A 14,744-nucleotide genomic window follows, 5' to 3' on the forward strand; every position below is an offset into this window, starting at 1 on the left:
AGAAAGAAAATTGTTGAAGAAAACGTTGCACAATTAGCATCCCCACCAACCTTGCTGCTGCAAAACAGGGGTATGCCACCCACAAGCTATCTCACTTAGCCCATCGCAGGCAGGCCTCAGGTAAGAGAATAAGGAGAGAGACTTCTGTAGGCAATTCAAGATTCAAAGTGTTAATGCCAAACAATGATATTTTATCTGAACAGCTGCTAAACTTTATAAATTTGAACACTCATAAAACACTTGGAAGTTACACAAGGAAGTTAAATGAACTCAGTATTCCTGATGATGTGTGGCAAGAGGACACCACAGGAATACTTTTGCCAGTACAATGCTGATGATGCTTGCTTTTGTGCCACCATTATATTTTGCTGAGATAATGACAACTGGGTGAAGATTAGATGCTCCACTCACCATGGTGTTAAGAACAGGGCTGCAGATAAATCGCAGGGTAGCCTGAGTTTGCTCTGCCGCTTAGCTGGCCAGCATGGTTCTTCAGCTTAAGCAGAAAAAACTGTCTGATTTTTACATTTAGACATCTCTCTGAGGAAAACCAGACCCTGCTTTTCAAGGAGTGGTGGCCAGGAGCAGCTCTGATGCTTGGAGAATTTTCTAGGTACAATAATCTGGGATGTGTGTGCTTAGTCCCTTGGCAATGCAGATTATGCTCCCAGCTGAGCTCACGAAAAGCATGGGTTCAGGCACTTAGCTAAAGAGTGGGGCAGGATCATCATATCCCAAATAGACCTTGGACCTACAGATGTCAAAAACTCCCTTGTTCTGCATCAGCAGTTCAAGGCAGTTAGGAATACTGGTGTTCTGTCAGGGTGGGGTACGATGTGGTCCTACACCTTACACTGGCACCTTAACCGAAGCTGCCATTTACTGTTCTCTCTGACCATCTACTTTTTTCCACGGTTGCCCTTCCTCCATATAGAAGATGCTGATTTTTCCCTCCCCAGACCCAACTCTTTGCTTTTCTTTCCTGCTTACTTTCAGAGTCTAAAGCTCTTCATTAGTCTCACCAGACACGTAGATGATTCAGGGCAATTCTGGGGGAGGGAAGTCGGGGAACGTCATGTTTGTGTTGTGGGTATGTTAAGCAGGACCTTCAGCAAGACAAATGTCATATTTGATGCAAACAACTGCAGAGGCTGAAAGAAGACATTTTATTACAAGAAGCTGCAGTGGTTTGCTCAGCTGCTTCATGTTGGTGTGACACACTGCAAAGTTAGGAGGTGGAAAGAGCAATTCACATCGGAAGGAATGGTATTTCAGCAAGGTGGGTGGCCTAATGGGAGCACAGCAAACTGGTACACACCTTGCTTGTTTCTGGCTATATTTAATTTCCAGAATTCACTGGGAGCTTGCTGTACTTCTTAAAGTGGTGGATTTTTTTTTCTCCAGCTGACAGTTATAACATTGATCTTAAAGTTTGTGGTTTGCTGTTCCTGTACCTACTGTCAGTAATTTTTCAACCTTAATAAAATATTACAGACTGCCCTGAGACATGTCATAGTCACTCAGAGCCATCAGGAGGTTTGACACAGCCAGCACTACCTTCAGCAAGGCTGATCTGTTCTGTCATGCAAAACCTTAATGGCATTTCAGCAACGTTCAGGCCTTTTGCCGTGTGGGAGGCCAGCATGACAGTCCACTGATACAGGTGAGTAGGAGGTCATCAGCAAATCCTGCTGCAACTGGGGGACCACAGCGAAAACATGGTGTTTATTGCTTTATCTGCCTCATGGTGGGGCGGGGTGGGGGCAGACATGTGCCAGGCTGCGCTGGCAGTGCCATTATGCCATGCACAATACGAATCCTACTTTCATTGTGCTACTTCATGCACTTCTGATTTGGCTTGTTCCTGATGCCACCCATTGGTGTGGGCTATTTTAGGTGTGCCTTGCCAAGTTCTCCATGGGGATATCCTCTGGTACTTTTTTGTTGTACATTTATTTGTAAGATTTTAGATAAAATTAACAGCTGTAATGTAAATCAACAAATGCTGTATTTACAAGGTCATCTTTTCCTCCAGCTGGGCAAAGAGGACAAAATGCCTGTCTGCCCACCCACCTGGGGTCCAGGGCAACAGACGCTTGCAGGTGGAAAATCCTGATAATTTGGTGGACTGGAGTGACCGGGTGGATGGGAGAGCAGAAACACTGACCATTTATAGCTGTCTCAAGATCATTGGCCTTGCAGGACCAGAACGGTTGCTAGGTGTCAGTAATGGGAAAACTTAAGGAACTAAATTTGAAAAGACAAGGTCTTTTAAAGCATGTTCAGATAACTTTACCAAAAATATTATTTATAAAATATATCACATTAATTAAAATACTTCATTATGAATATTACATGAGAGACATATGTAAGTTTTTTTATTTGTATAAAGTTACAAAGGATACCAAAATCATGATGTTCTGGGGTTTGTTTTTTAAATGACTCATAAGAGGTTGAGAAACTGCAGTAAGTGGCCACACTATCAGCATAATTTTTCCTAACCTTTAGGTGTTGAGCTATGAGAATATGAGGAACCCATTGCAGTTTTAGGGGGAATTCTAGCATGGATTTAATGAGAGGTGTGTTGCTCCAAGGCAAAATCCTCTTTGTTACTTAATTTCTATTGAGCTGTGTCATTATAAATATGCTAAACTTAAACAAATATGTTTTTCTTCTTTCTTCTGATATCTCTGTTACTGAAAATAAAATCTAGCAGTGTTATGGGGTTTGGTTTTGGTTTGTTTGGGTTTTTTTTTTTCAGTTCTTCCTATTTTTCTATCTTTTTTCCCTGTCAAACTTTAAAATTTATATTTGGAACACCATGGCAATGTGTTTATAAAGAGGGAAGGACAAAATAAAAATAGAAAGTTGTGTAGGAAAGCAAACTTCATAATTCTTACAAACTTTAAAACCACAGTTAATGGTGAAGAGACAGAAACAGCATGGAAATAATTGCTTGAATGCTGAAGAATTCAATGTATTTTGACTTTGAAAGTTGAACTGACTTTTTTTAAAATCCAAATTACATTCAAAGCTGAAATACATGCTTTGGCAGTTTTTACCAGATATTTTTTGTCCTCTCAGCTCTGCTTCTGATCTAAGTTTTATACCTCTAATTGTATTTAAAAATTTGAAGCTATTTCTGAAGATACAAACTCCTTCACAGAATGTACACTGCCCATTATAATCTCTTTCAGCTTGAAATACAGCAGAATAAAATGCCCTTTTATTACAGAAGTTCTTTCTGCCAGAGAGGTCCATGCAGGAGTGCTTACAGAAACCAGCTGTGGCTCGATGCTTGTATAAATCCTGGGAAGTGGAGCTTTTAGCCAGCACAGCAGTAAAGGGACACTTAATTACATGGATAGATTTGATAACTTCTTTTAGAGGAGTTCCTCAAGTTCAGACACTGAAGGGCTCCAGGTACAGACCAAGCATGAAAATAACCTGAAACACTTGTCCTGAGAGATGTACATGTCCCCACATTACTCTTGAGGTTGCTGCTCAGTGCGATTACTAGAGCCCTTTTCATACTTAGTTTTGCTAATGAACAAGATGGGCTTCTTTGGTTTGAAGCATCAAGCCTTCACCTACTTTCAGGATTAACACAGGAAAAAAAATTATCAACACTATATGTTTTTCATTTTCTATTGGCTAATCAGTACGATGATGCTGAAAAAGGAAGGCTCAGGCTATGGCTACGGTAACGGCTGTGCAGGCTGGGGGAAGGCTAATTACTGCATCGCTGTTGTGAAATCAGGAATATCTATTTTCGCTTCTCCCTGGCAAGAGGCAAATTTATCATGCAGTCCTTGTTTCAAAGGAACAAAAAAATCATGGTGAAAAATATGCTAGTTAAATGGGCATAAGAGAGTCTTGTGTCCCCCAGGTTTTATTCTTTCAAAGTTTTAGAATTTTGTCTTGTTGTGGTTCCTCAGGCAAAAGGGAAAGGAAAGGTTCATACCTGAAAGCACAGTGAAGACAGCAGCAAAGGCATTTAACTTGAGCCCATCTATCACACTGCTTGAATGAAAGAGCTCGAGGCACATAAGGCTGAATCCGACGACTAACAGCATGATGTATAACACCTCGGATACTACTGATAACCACAGGACACCTGCAATACAACAGAGCAGCAACCAGACACTTATTTGGTAAATACTTTAAGAGGTTAGAGTTTGTAAAAATTGATTAGGAAATCAGGACTATCTAGGAGTAATTGTGTATTCAGAAAGCTTAAATTTAGCAAACTACCACCCAAACTCTGAAAAATAAAAAAAGAGGTGAATGAAGATATGAAGAGCATCAGGGTGGTAAAGATACTGCAGAAAGAACAAGCTGTTGCCTAAGATCCCAGCTTGACTGAAGAACCTCTTTGGGTATCTCTAGAACCTCTTGGCTCCTCTGACCCAAAACATAAGACACACAATCTGTTTTCCCTCCCTGTGTCATAGTTTAGATGAGCAGAATCTGGCATACATGGAGGTGATGGGACATGATACCTGATGACGTATGGGCTGGTGGAGATGGACAGGTTTGGATACCTCTTTTTCACAAGAGTGTTCGAAGAAAACGTTTTCAGTCTAGGTTTTAAAATTCTTATCACAATACAATGTTGGGGCCTGTTACTAGAAACTCTTTCACAGAAAGTGGTGTCCTGCCGAATGACTGTTCTGACTTGGAGCGTTTGCATCCACTGCACAGGTCTCTGCTGCTGGGACTAATACAAAAACTGCCAGGATACCAGTGGGGGAGAGCCAGTTATTTATAACTCACGCAGTTGAAGAGCTGCAGACACAAAATTTGGAGTGCCTTCCGTTTTCGCAACCCCTAGGTACAATCCCTCAGAGGAAGGGCAGAGTTGACATGCAAGTGTGACCTGCGCGTGCTGCAGGACCTTGGGGCTGTGCGCAAGTAAGTGGGTCTGGCTGAGACAGATTCGCTCGCTATAGATAGCACATTCGGAAATTTCAGCACAAAACCTCTTGCACGATCTGCTGGGCCTTTTAAAGTCACCAAGCCATGGGGTAAATCTGAGAGGTTGGTAACAGATGATAATATTGAGTCCCTGCCAAATTTCCAATTGCTGTTTCAGCATGAGAATCTGCTAGAATTCTTCGGTACATTTGCTAACCTGATTGCTAGAGAATTCACCTGGAAACAATGAGCAGTGATGGAAAATTTCAGCCTAAGCAGTCGAAACATGGAAAGTTAAGCATCTGAAGACAATGGCTTATATTAGAAATTGTCGCTGTAACCATAGAGACTGCTACAGGCTTCACTTGTATTAATACATTCTCTTCTTGCGGTAAGAACATATGTGTGATAATGCCTATATCAAACCAGATATGCAGTCTTACTTCTATCAAGTATTTGAGTGTCCTCTTAATGACCAAGTTGATCCCAGCTCATATTTGTCTGGGAATTTGTCTTTATAATTACATCTGATTAATATGTGCTATTCATTGTTGCCACTGTATCCGACCTTTTGAGTTTTTAAACAATACTACAGAGACTGTAATAAATAAACCTTCTAATTTCTCGCAGTGACTGTATGTGTAATATTGCATCTATCAACAGCAAACAGCTGTTTACCTCACTCCTGTTAGGCAATTTGGTATCAGGGCAACTGGCACAGGCTTCCAAAAAGAAATACCAGTGAGAGACAGCAAGGGTGGTGTTCTGTGAATCAGCAGGATTAATAACGGATTTTGCCTCATTTTCTCACAAACAGAAGTTTCTGTCACAGGAGAATGATGAAATGGTTTGAGTTGGCAAGAATCAGATTATGTAAACCTGACTATAAACCGGGGCAGCAGGGAGCCCTAACTAACGAGTTCTAATTCATAGGTCTTTTCCAACCTGAATGACTCCGTGGTTCTATACATTTTTCAGCCCAGACTGGAAAGGGTAATAGACAACATATCTGCCCAGATGTTTATCGCTCTGTTTCTACTCCTGAGGATACTCACTGCTGGTATCACAAGGGCAGTGCTGTAGTAGTGACTCCAGTGTGGCTCTGTCTTCAGCTTCCTTGGGCGAACAGCTAGCCAGAAGGATTGGACTCAAAGAGTTGTGATCAGTGAGGTATCATCAGGCTGGTGGCCAGTCACTAGTGGTGCTCCTCAGGGCTCAGTTTTAAGGTCAGTTCTCTTGAATGTTTCTATCAGTGACATGGACACAAGAGTTGAGCACATGCTAAGAAGGTTTGCTGATGATTCTAAATTAGGAGGAGATGTTGAGTCCCTTGAGAGGAGGGAGATCTTGGTAGATCTGAGTGCTGGGAAATCACCAACTGGATGAAATTTAACAAGGATAAATAATGGATTCTGCTCCTGGGACAGTATAATCCTGGATGTATGTATAGACTGGAGGACAAGAGGCTGGAGTGCAGCCCTGGAGAAAGGGATCTAGGGGTTTGTTGATGGCTTGGGGGTTCAGTTGATCCACATCCGCAGTAAAGATACTGCAGAAAGAACAAGCTGCTGCCTAAGATACCAGCTTCACTAAAGGACCTCTTTGGGTATCTCTAGAACATCTTGGTTCTATACAATTTTTATCTATTTTATCTATTGCCCACCTATGAAATAGTGCTTGAAGCTGGATACTGTAGACAGAAGCGCAGTGTGCTTGAGAAATAATGGGAAGCTGGAGAGATGCACATACGTCTCTATGGGAGGTTCCAGGTTAACGTGGCCAGAAGGCAGGAGAGGAGACGCTGCTAGAGGCAGCCTTGTGCACATTCAGAGTGACAGGAGGGCTCTGGGAGGTGAGGGTGGAGGGTATGGGGCCCGGTGGCTGTTCTTTATCCTGCTGGTGAAGGAGAAAGGAACAGGAGGAAGGAAGACCTGGCTGTGTGGCTGGTGTCGCAGGGAGTGCGCTGGCTTCTCTAACCACAAGGAACAAGGGCTGGTGACAGGAATAGGATCTACCTGGTCAAATGGGACAAGAGTGGTTTTGCCAGCAGGATAACCTTGGAAGATCTTCAAACCTGATACGCTGGAGAAGGTTTGACATAATTTAAAGACCTCTAAGGGCATGGGGGACAGTGAGGAAGCGTTGTGGGGCTGGAGCTCATGGTGTACAAGGTAAGGCAGGGAGAGCTTCACCTTCTCATCCTGTACAAGAAGAGGCGAAGTTCTCGCTCTCTACAGCTGCCTAACTGAGGTACATAGATAATAGAGCCTAGCCCTTGGAGCTGAACCAGCTGAACCAGGAGTAGGAGACAAAATTTGCAACAATTCCAGATTGAGCTAAGCAAAAAGGTGGTCAAACACTGGAAGAGGGGCCCAGTGAGGCTGTGTGATCTCTGTCCTTGATGACATTAAAATCTCTACTGGATGTGGCCCTGAGCGGCTGGATCTAGTGGACATGCTTTCAGCAGAGGCTTGGACTGAAGGCTTCAGAAGCCCCTTCAACCCTAAATCATCCTATGATTTTTTTAATTTCACAGTTCCTAGGTCTATTGTGCTGGGGAAGCAGCTGGAGGGAGGAAACTAACTGGGGTAGGGATAACAGGAGTAGAAACAGAGTTGAACTATGGCCCTGATGAACAACTCAGTGAGACATGAGTTTTGCTGTCCTGTGAAACCTCTTTCCAATGAGACAATGACCAGGTGAGTTACCCCTGGAAGACATAGTCAATTCTTTCTGCTTTTTTTGGACCCTATTCCTATCTGGAAAAGAACTCTAACTCTTCTGTCTTATTTCCTGGCGTACCTTGAATATTTGCTCTATGCCTTTTTAAAATGCATTTAGTGTGGGGGAAAGTAAGTTACACATGCAGAGTTTGCATAGTTCTGATTATGTCCTGTCCTGCCTGCTTTGATTTTGAATTTAATCTGAAATAATAACATCCAGAAAATGCAAGCTATATCTGGGTTTTGCATCTTCCTGTGTCTGTCAGAAGCAGAACAGTTGATTCAGGTTATTAATTCAGGAGACAGTGTCTTTCTGTTCTGTGCTGATGGTGAAGTGATCTCCCACTGCTCCTCTCTCAACATGAGATTCATGAGGCAGTCACTTGGCATCACTTACTTCTACTTACAATCTCTTACAGCCTCCTTCCTGCAAAGTAGAGAGCTCCTTCTCCTGAGGAGACCTCAGTTATTCCAGGTGACAGGGAAGAAGTTCTCCAGAGGATTTTTCTCTTTCCTTGTCTTTTCTGCTGTCACCTTTTCTGTCTGTCTTATTTCCCACCAGCCTGTGTCCTCTGCTCCAGGGATTTGTCTGGCCTAACTCAGCTTTTGTGAAAAAACTTTCCTTCAGAAGAGTCAGCACTCCATTCATTTGGAGAATCCTACCTGGATGGCCTGTATCTGAGGGTCTGTATTCTTATAAATCATCAGCTTTCTCTGTTGGTTTTTTTTTTTGTTTGTTTGTTTTTGTCCTGTTTATGCTTTTTCCTTGCCTGTTCATCAAATTGGCTGTTACATGTGCAGAGAGGTGCTGTGGGTTTGTGTACAGTGGGATGTGCCTGTTATGTCAAGGACATTCTTCCCTAATGCAGAAAGATTTCAGGTTCTGGCCTGCCTCCTCCTCACTATGAGCAGCATTTGTCAGATGCTGTGTCATCCCTGCTCACCTTGTCGGAAATAATGCTGTGCCATTGTGGCAGCAACATGAAACCTCCTGGGAAAGGACAGTCTTTAAAACAAAACTAAATCAAAACTGATTTCACTTACACTCCTGTACACACATTCTCACAATCACGAGTATGTGCAAGGAGTCCATCCAGCTTGCAAGCACCAAGACGCGTGCATTCAGTCATTCTTCCCAGGATTCCCTGAAATAATACAGAGGACACCAGCTGTTGAGTCCTCCTCATGTCTTCTGGGCTTTTTGTAGGTTAGCAAAAATGTGATAGGTTTGCATGTCCCTTTTCATTCCAGCTAGGAGCTGACAGTGATCTGTCTTGTTGTTCTGTCATGTCTCTGTTACACATCATGATTTGCTTGTTGTCCTGTGTCTTTCAACTTGGTGTCTGATAATGTATGGGTAGATGGGCCTTGATGGATCTTGATGACCCACTAATCTTGGAACCATCAACACCTGCTATTCTAATACACCTTCTCCAGCCATTGTTGACTCTGGTACTTCTCCACCAACCAGTCTACCATGTCCTCAACAGTGCTGCTGACAATGACAGTTACTATTGTGTACTGTGGACCACTTTGAATCTTTGCTCCTGCCCCACAGATATTATGCTGTATGTCACAGGTGGGATTGTTCTGATGCTGAACACCACAGACTCTGAAGTTGTTCCTGGAGGTAAAGCGGTCACCATCTTTTGGACAACTTCCTTGTGAAGTGAAAACACTGGAAGTACAGGACCTGGGCTGAGCTGCTCACCTGGAACTTGAGATGGCAAAGCTGGGACCCACCAGAAAAACTTACATAAATCAACTGACGTCATTGGATTCCTACCTCAGAAGGAATCATACCGCTGTCATGTTATCTCAAGATGTGTTGCACTCTATATGATCACCAGCTTTGCCTAAAATGAAAACATACCCCTGCTAAAAGAATATTTTTCTTGCTTCTGTCATTGGCCAGAGATTCTGATTTTTCAAGATCAGTAAAATAGCTGGGACATTACTAAACTTCTTTGTGCCTTGGAGCTATTTTTATTTCCTCAACAATGCACTAAGAGATTGTCTTCTCTGTGGAGTTCATAGCGAAAAGCATCAGTGTCACCTCCTCATGGACTTAGCCACTGCATCAGCATCGTTACATGCCAAGGAAATTCATTTCCAGCAACCCCAAGTGAAGCGAACAAACTCTTCATTGTGGCTGAAAAGATAACTGTTACCCACATGATTGCTGAAATTTTAGGAACTTAAGTACTTCATGAACCCTCTGACAAGATCAGTCCCTTGCATTTCTGTCAGACAGCGGAGGGCAGCATCAACATTTTGAAAGAAGATTCATAGATACTGAGTGCATTTCTGTGGTGATCATGTTAAGTGCATCTGCCAGAGACAATGTGTTAACAAAAGGAGGTTGCAGACACCTTCTGAATGAATGAAACAAACTGAATATTTTTCTGACAGCAAGGTAAAGAAGCTTTACCTCCGCCTGCAATGAGTCTCGGCTCAGAAGTTCTTCACAAAACCCGAGTTTATTTCAAGTCAGCCCAGATCACCAGGGAAGAAGGCACTGTAAATGAACACGCTATTACCTCTCATCAGGGAGCACTCTGAGTCAGGAATCTCCCATGCCAGTTTCCTTTGAAATAGGAATTCTGAAAAATGTCATAGAAATTCTGCTTAGGACTCGAAGCATCGTACCACGTTTCAGTGAATTCCTGATTAAGGAATCTAAAGAACAGTGTGGTTAATGACTTCCAGTTGTTTTGAGCTGATTTTGCCTGTTTGGTATCCAAGTTAAGAAGTATAAATATGAAACTGGGGTAACTGCTGTTGTTGCCACAGGTTATTCTGTTGGTATCCATGTGGCCTTTTTCCTCTGGAGTACGAAACACCAAGGACCATTCACAGTATCCTGAGCAAAAATACATAGCAAAACATCTAGTATTCTTTGTTCAGGTCCACTGCAATTTCCTGTCACAAAAAAGCAACAGTTGCTGATGCAGACTTTTCTGTGAGAGACTTCTGGTTAAACTGACCTCAGAAATGTCAAGAAATTACTGACATGCTCTTCTGTGCTCTTTCCCCACAACATGCAAAGATAATTCTTAGTTGTCTTGTGTCGTATTATTAAAGCCATTCTTAGACTCGTTAGCAATTTGGGCTGAAATACCAAGAACGTGGATAACATCTGAATGCGATTATGAGCAGGATGATAAAGGAGCATTTACTGCTGTTTCTGGAACCACAAAGTTCCATAATTTCGATTATTGTTGAGCTTTGGAGATGAATACAGCTGACAAACTAGTTCTAGAGAGCCTAAATACACATCTATACCTCCTACCACCTACATTCACATGCAGGCATGGAGTTATACTTGTTGGCAAATTAGAAAAGTTGATTTTTGGTGCCAGCTTACTACGCTAACAGTTTCTGATGCCAGATTGTGAGGTCCTATCTCCAGATGAAATAATGATATTGAAATCCCCTCCTGGCTGCTTCTCTAGGCTGGTCAGGTCATGAAAATTACTGTCAAAGATCCAATATTAGTACATGTTCTCAAGGCAGCACTGAAGAGGTGGCCAACAGAGAAATTGCTGTTAGAGTTCAAAGTGTTTTTAATCCATAAACATGAGCTGTTTGCTCATAAAGGATCTCTTCTGGGAAAATAATTTTGCTATTCCTGAAGGAGATTGCTGAGTCATGTTAACTATGTTATATGCAGCATAGGCAGGAATTGTGTACATGAAAATTTAAGTCAGGCATTTTGGCTAGTAGCTTGGAAATTATGCCAGAATTATAAAAAAAAACCACATAAGTGAATGTATTAACTGCCAAGCTATGGGATGCTTCCTGCTGAAAGCCCCAGCATTCCCTGAGCAATGCCCAAAAAGCAATAGTCCAGATTCTGTATTGATTTTTGAGGGCCCTTTCAGACAGAAAATTAGCTTCCTAATTGGGGTAAACTCACATTCAGAATGCCTCAGTGGGATCTCATCCTCCTACTGTCTCAGTCTCTGCTCTCTGCTGAAGATGATCTGTGGTTGCTGCTCACCAGCCTTCCTAATAGCACAACTGCCCTCCTGGCTGATGAGTTCAAGGATCTGACCAAAGCAGCTTCATTTGAACTGTCACACTGCCATGCTGTCCCTGAGCAAGTAATCAGACTGGACAATGGTGCAGGCAGGCAAAGAGATCTTGAAAAGGTTTATGTTTGCCACATTCCTCATAACTCAGCATTACGCATCTGCTCTGATAGTCAGAGCCTGATAGTCTGAGCTATGGTGAGGCATCATTTCAAGTCACTCCTCTGTCAATTCAACCTTAACCTGTCTGAGAAATTCTGATACAAACAAGTAGAGGCTCTGGGGTTTTTTCTACATCAGGGTTCATCATATGACAAAAACCTTCTGTATACTAGAAACAGTGGAGCTTGAGCAGTGTGTGCTCCTAAATAACTATTAGGATTATCGCAGCTGACTGAGATGAAATCCAGAGCACTGCACTCGAAGGACAAGCTGGGTGCTGCATTGTTGGACAGCTGAAGGGACATCAAGTGTTCAAGCAACATTGTCCTGGAGAGTGTGCAACCTCCCTACCTCCTCATTGGCATTGCTGCTAGCCCCAGACACTGATGCTGCTACTTGAGGAAGAAAGTGCTCCTGTTAGCCCATGGTTCACAGTCATTGTCCCCAAGATCCTGAATGGCTGAACAACACAGGGAAACCACAAGAGGCTGACAAGTCAAATAGCTAGATGTCATCCAACATGGGAGGAAAGGAACCACATATGAGGGTAAAACTTGGTTTTGGGTGATGTGAGTTTGCATGGAGGAAGTCGTGGTACAGGCATTATTCTTTCTTTGTGCAAAAATGTTTCACTATTCTTCTTGGTCTCCCTGCATGCTGCAGCAGCCAGGGAGATGGGAAGCTGTTACCTGTGGTCATGTTACCAGCAACAAAAAGCTGTGCCCGCTTGCCTTTGACAGCCTCAGGGCTGTATGGCCTGCTTTATGAACATAACACTTGCATTGGAGATGGGGGGAGAGCACCTGTGTGCTAGATGGGAATCGATCCTTCTCCTTGGTTTGTTTTTTGATGATGGAAATCTAAAGATAAATTTCTTTCTGTAAGGTACTGTGTTAGAGCTAAAGAGTGTGTGAGGGACCCAGAACTTCTTAGTAACTGAAAAACTGCAGCCCTTGTTGTCACCCTTCCTGGGAAAGGAAGCAAAAGGGAGCAGAGATAGCTGTGAAAAGAGTGGCCCCAACAGCCCTCTTGCACTTCCTTATCGAGATCTAATTCTCAGGAAGATGCTGACCATCCATAGCCTGTGGCGCCCACACAGTGGTCTGCCACATCAGGGAAAATCTTGTTATTTCTTTAATACTTGATTCCAGAGCTAGTAGCGTAATGCTGTGAGCAGACTGGCAGCTGCAAAATGTGTAGTAGGTGCTGGTTTTTATGGTGAGTGCTCCATAGACCTAGTGGGTGTTTGGTTTTTTTCACTACTGGTTTTAAAAATATTCTGTTTACCTATGTTGAATGGAATTTTCTCCACATTTTTGGTCCTGTCTGCTTAGTTCCTCCTGGTCTATATTTGGTGTCCTTATGTTTCTTGACTCTGGCTGTCATTGCTCGGCTTTTCCAGACTTACATGCTATGTTGGAACTGACACCTGGTTCTCACTTTTAGCTCTCCTCTTCATGTTCAGGGCAAGAGAGAAGAGAGGAAAAAAATATACAAATGGGTACACATTGAGAAATGTGCATCTCATTTGGGAAAAGCATTAAAGTAAGCTTGAAAGTGCCATGTAAATCTCATGCTTTCTCTTCCAGTTGCATTCTGATTGTTTTAGTAATTTGCTCATCTCTGCTGCTCCAATACTGGCAATTACAAGCCAGAAATATTGGAGTGATCAATAAAAAATGGTGAAAGAAATAAACATTGAGCATGCTGTTGTGGCTGGCATAGGGACTCAGCTCTGAGCAGTCAGCCTGTCTGTTGGTTAATGCAGTCTCATAATATCAGACCATCTGCCTGCTCCTCTTGTGCTGCAGTGTAAAAACACTGGGAGAAGTAGACCACAGAGCTATGAGAGACGTCCCTCCAAAAGAATGGAAGCTTCATGATCCTAAAAGCTATCAGAGATACCTAAAACTACCTGTTGTTGTAAAGCAAGTAAGACAGTCAAGATAGATAAAGGGCCGACACCCAGAGAAGAGACTGCTGTTTGCAGACATGAGAGACCATATGACAAATACCTGAAACTGCTTAGGTGAGAGAAGAAATGCCAGCTGTTTCTATTTTGTTTAACTTTAGTTCTTCATTAGTTTCTTGATTGTGAAAGATGAGGTGGAGCTGTGAATCCTAAAATTAATCTTTTCTACAGGATGATGTGTTTTCTGTGACTTTTTATAGTTCTGGTATTGAGCTTGATTTTGAATTTAATCTTGTGCATGATACTGAGCAGACTGTGGAATAACTTTGTGCTTATTTTCTTTTTTTTCTTGGTGTAATAGTAATATAGTGAGTTATGTAATAGAAAAGACAATGAAAAATACTCTAAATAAGGACTAGCCCATATGCCTTACTAAATGTATTTGGGTTAAATGTTTCCCTTTGAAGACCTACAGTGCAGGGCATGTGATGTACTTCCCCCCCTCAGCAATGGGCTGAGAAATTATGTTCAGACCCTGTGGCTGTCATTGTCCACAGCAGAGAACCAGTATTCTCTGTGTCTTTGACATCACCAGTGTGAAATACAGGACTTGCTTCCTTTTAGGAATTAGGAATTCAGCTACTAAGCACGGTATTATCTTTGTATATCTGATGAGTTTTTAAAAATAACTTCAGTGTTTCATAACAGATGTGTAAGAAAACACAGATAAAATGTTAGTAACACATTTTTTCCTGCATACTTAATGACAGCTCTCCTAAAACAAGTGCACAGGTATGTGTCTGTGTGGGTATGTATATACCCTATTGCAGATATATTAAGACTAATGCGATCAAAATACAAAATATTCAAGAAGACAGTAGAAACTGTTTTGGAAAGTGTACAATTTGTGGGAAACCCAGTTACATTACTTTTCACTGGATGCAGGTCTCTCAGTGGTCCTTTTAGAAAATCTGTCCTCTTTTTTTTTTTTCTTCT

The 14,744-nt window shown here is 42.2% G+C and overlaps 1 protein-coding gene across 2 annotated transcripts in view; it reads right to left on the bottom strand.

The window, feature by feature from the left end:
• GSG1L (GSG1 like) overlaps positions 1-14,744 on the bottom strand; it is a 59,284-nt gene that overhangs the window by 20,860 nt on the left and 23,680 nt on the right. For both annotated transcript variants that reach the window (XM_027801877.2, XM_027801876.2), the window contains exon 3: positions 3,965-4,117. In XM_027801877.2, coding sequence (XP_027657678.1) covers positions 3,965-4,117 — 153 coding nt within the window. The remainder of the gene's footprint in view (positions 1-3,964; positions 4,118-14,744) is intronic.

The sequence above is a fragment of the Falco cherrug genome, chromosome 4, assembly GCF_023634085.1.
Source record: "Falco cherrug isolate bFalChe1 chromosome 4, bFalChe1.pri, whole genome shotgun sequence".
NCBI lineage: Eukaryota > Metazoa > Chordata > Aves > Falconiformes > Falconidae > Falco > Falco cherrug.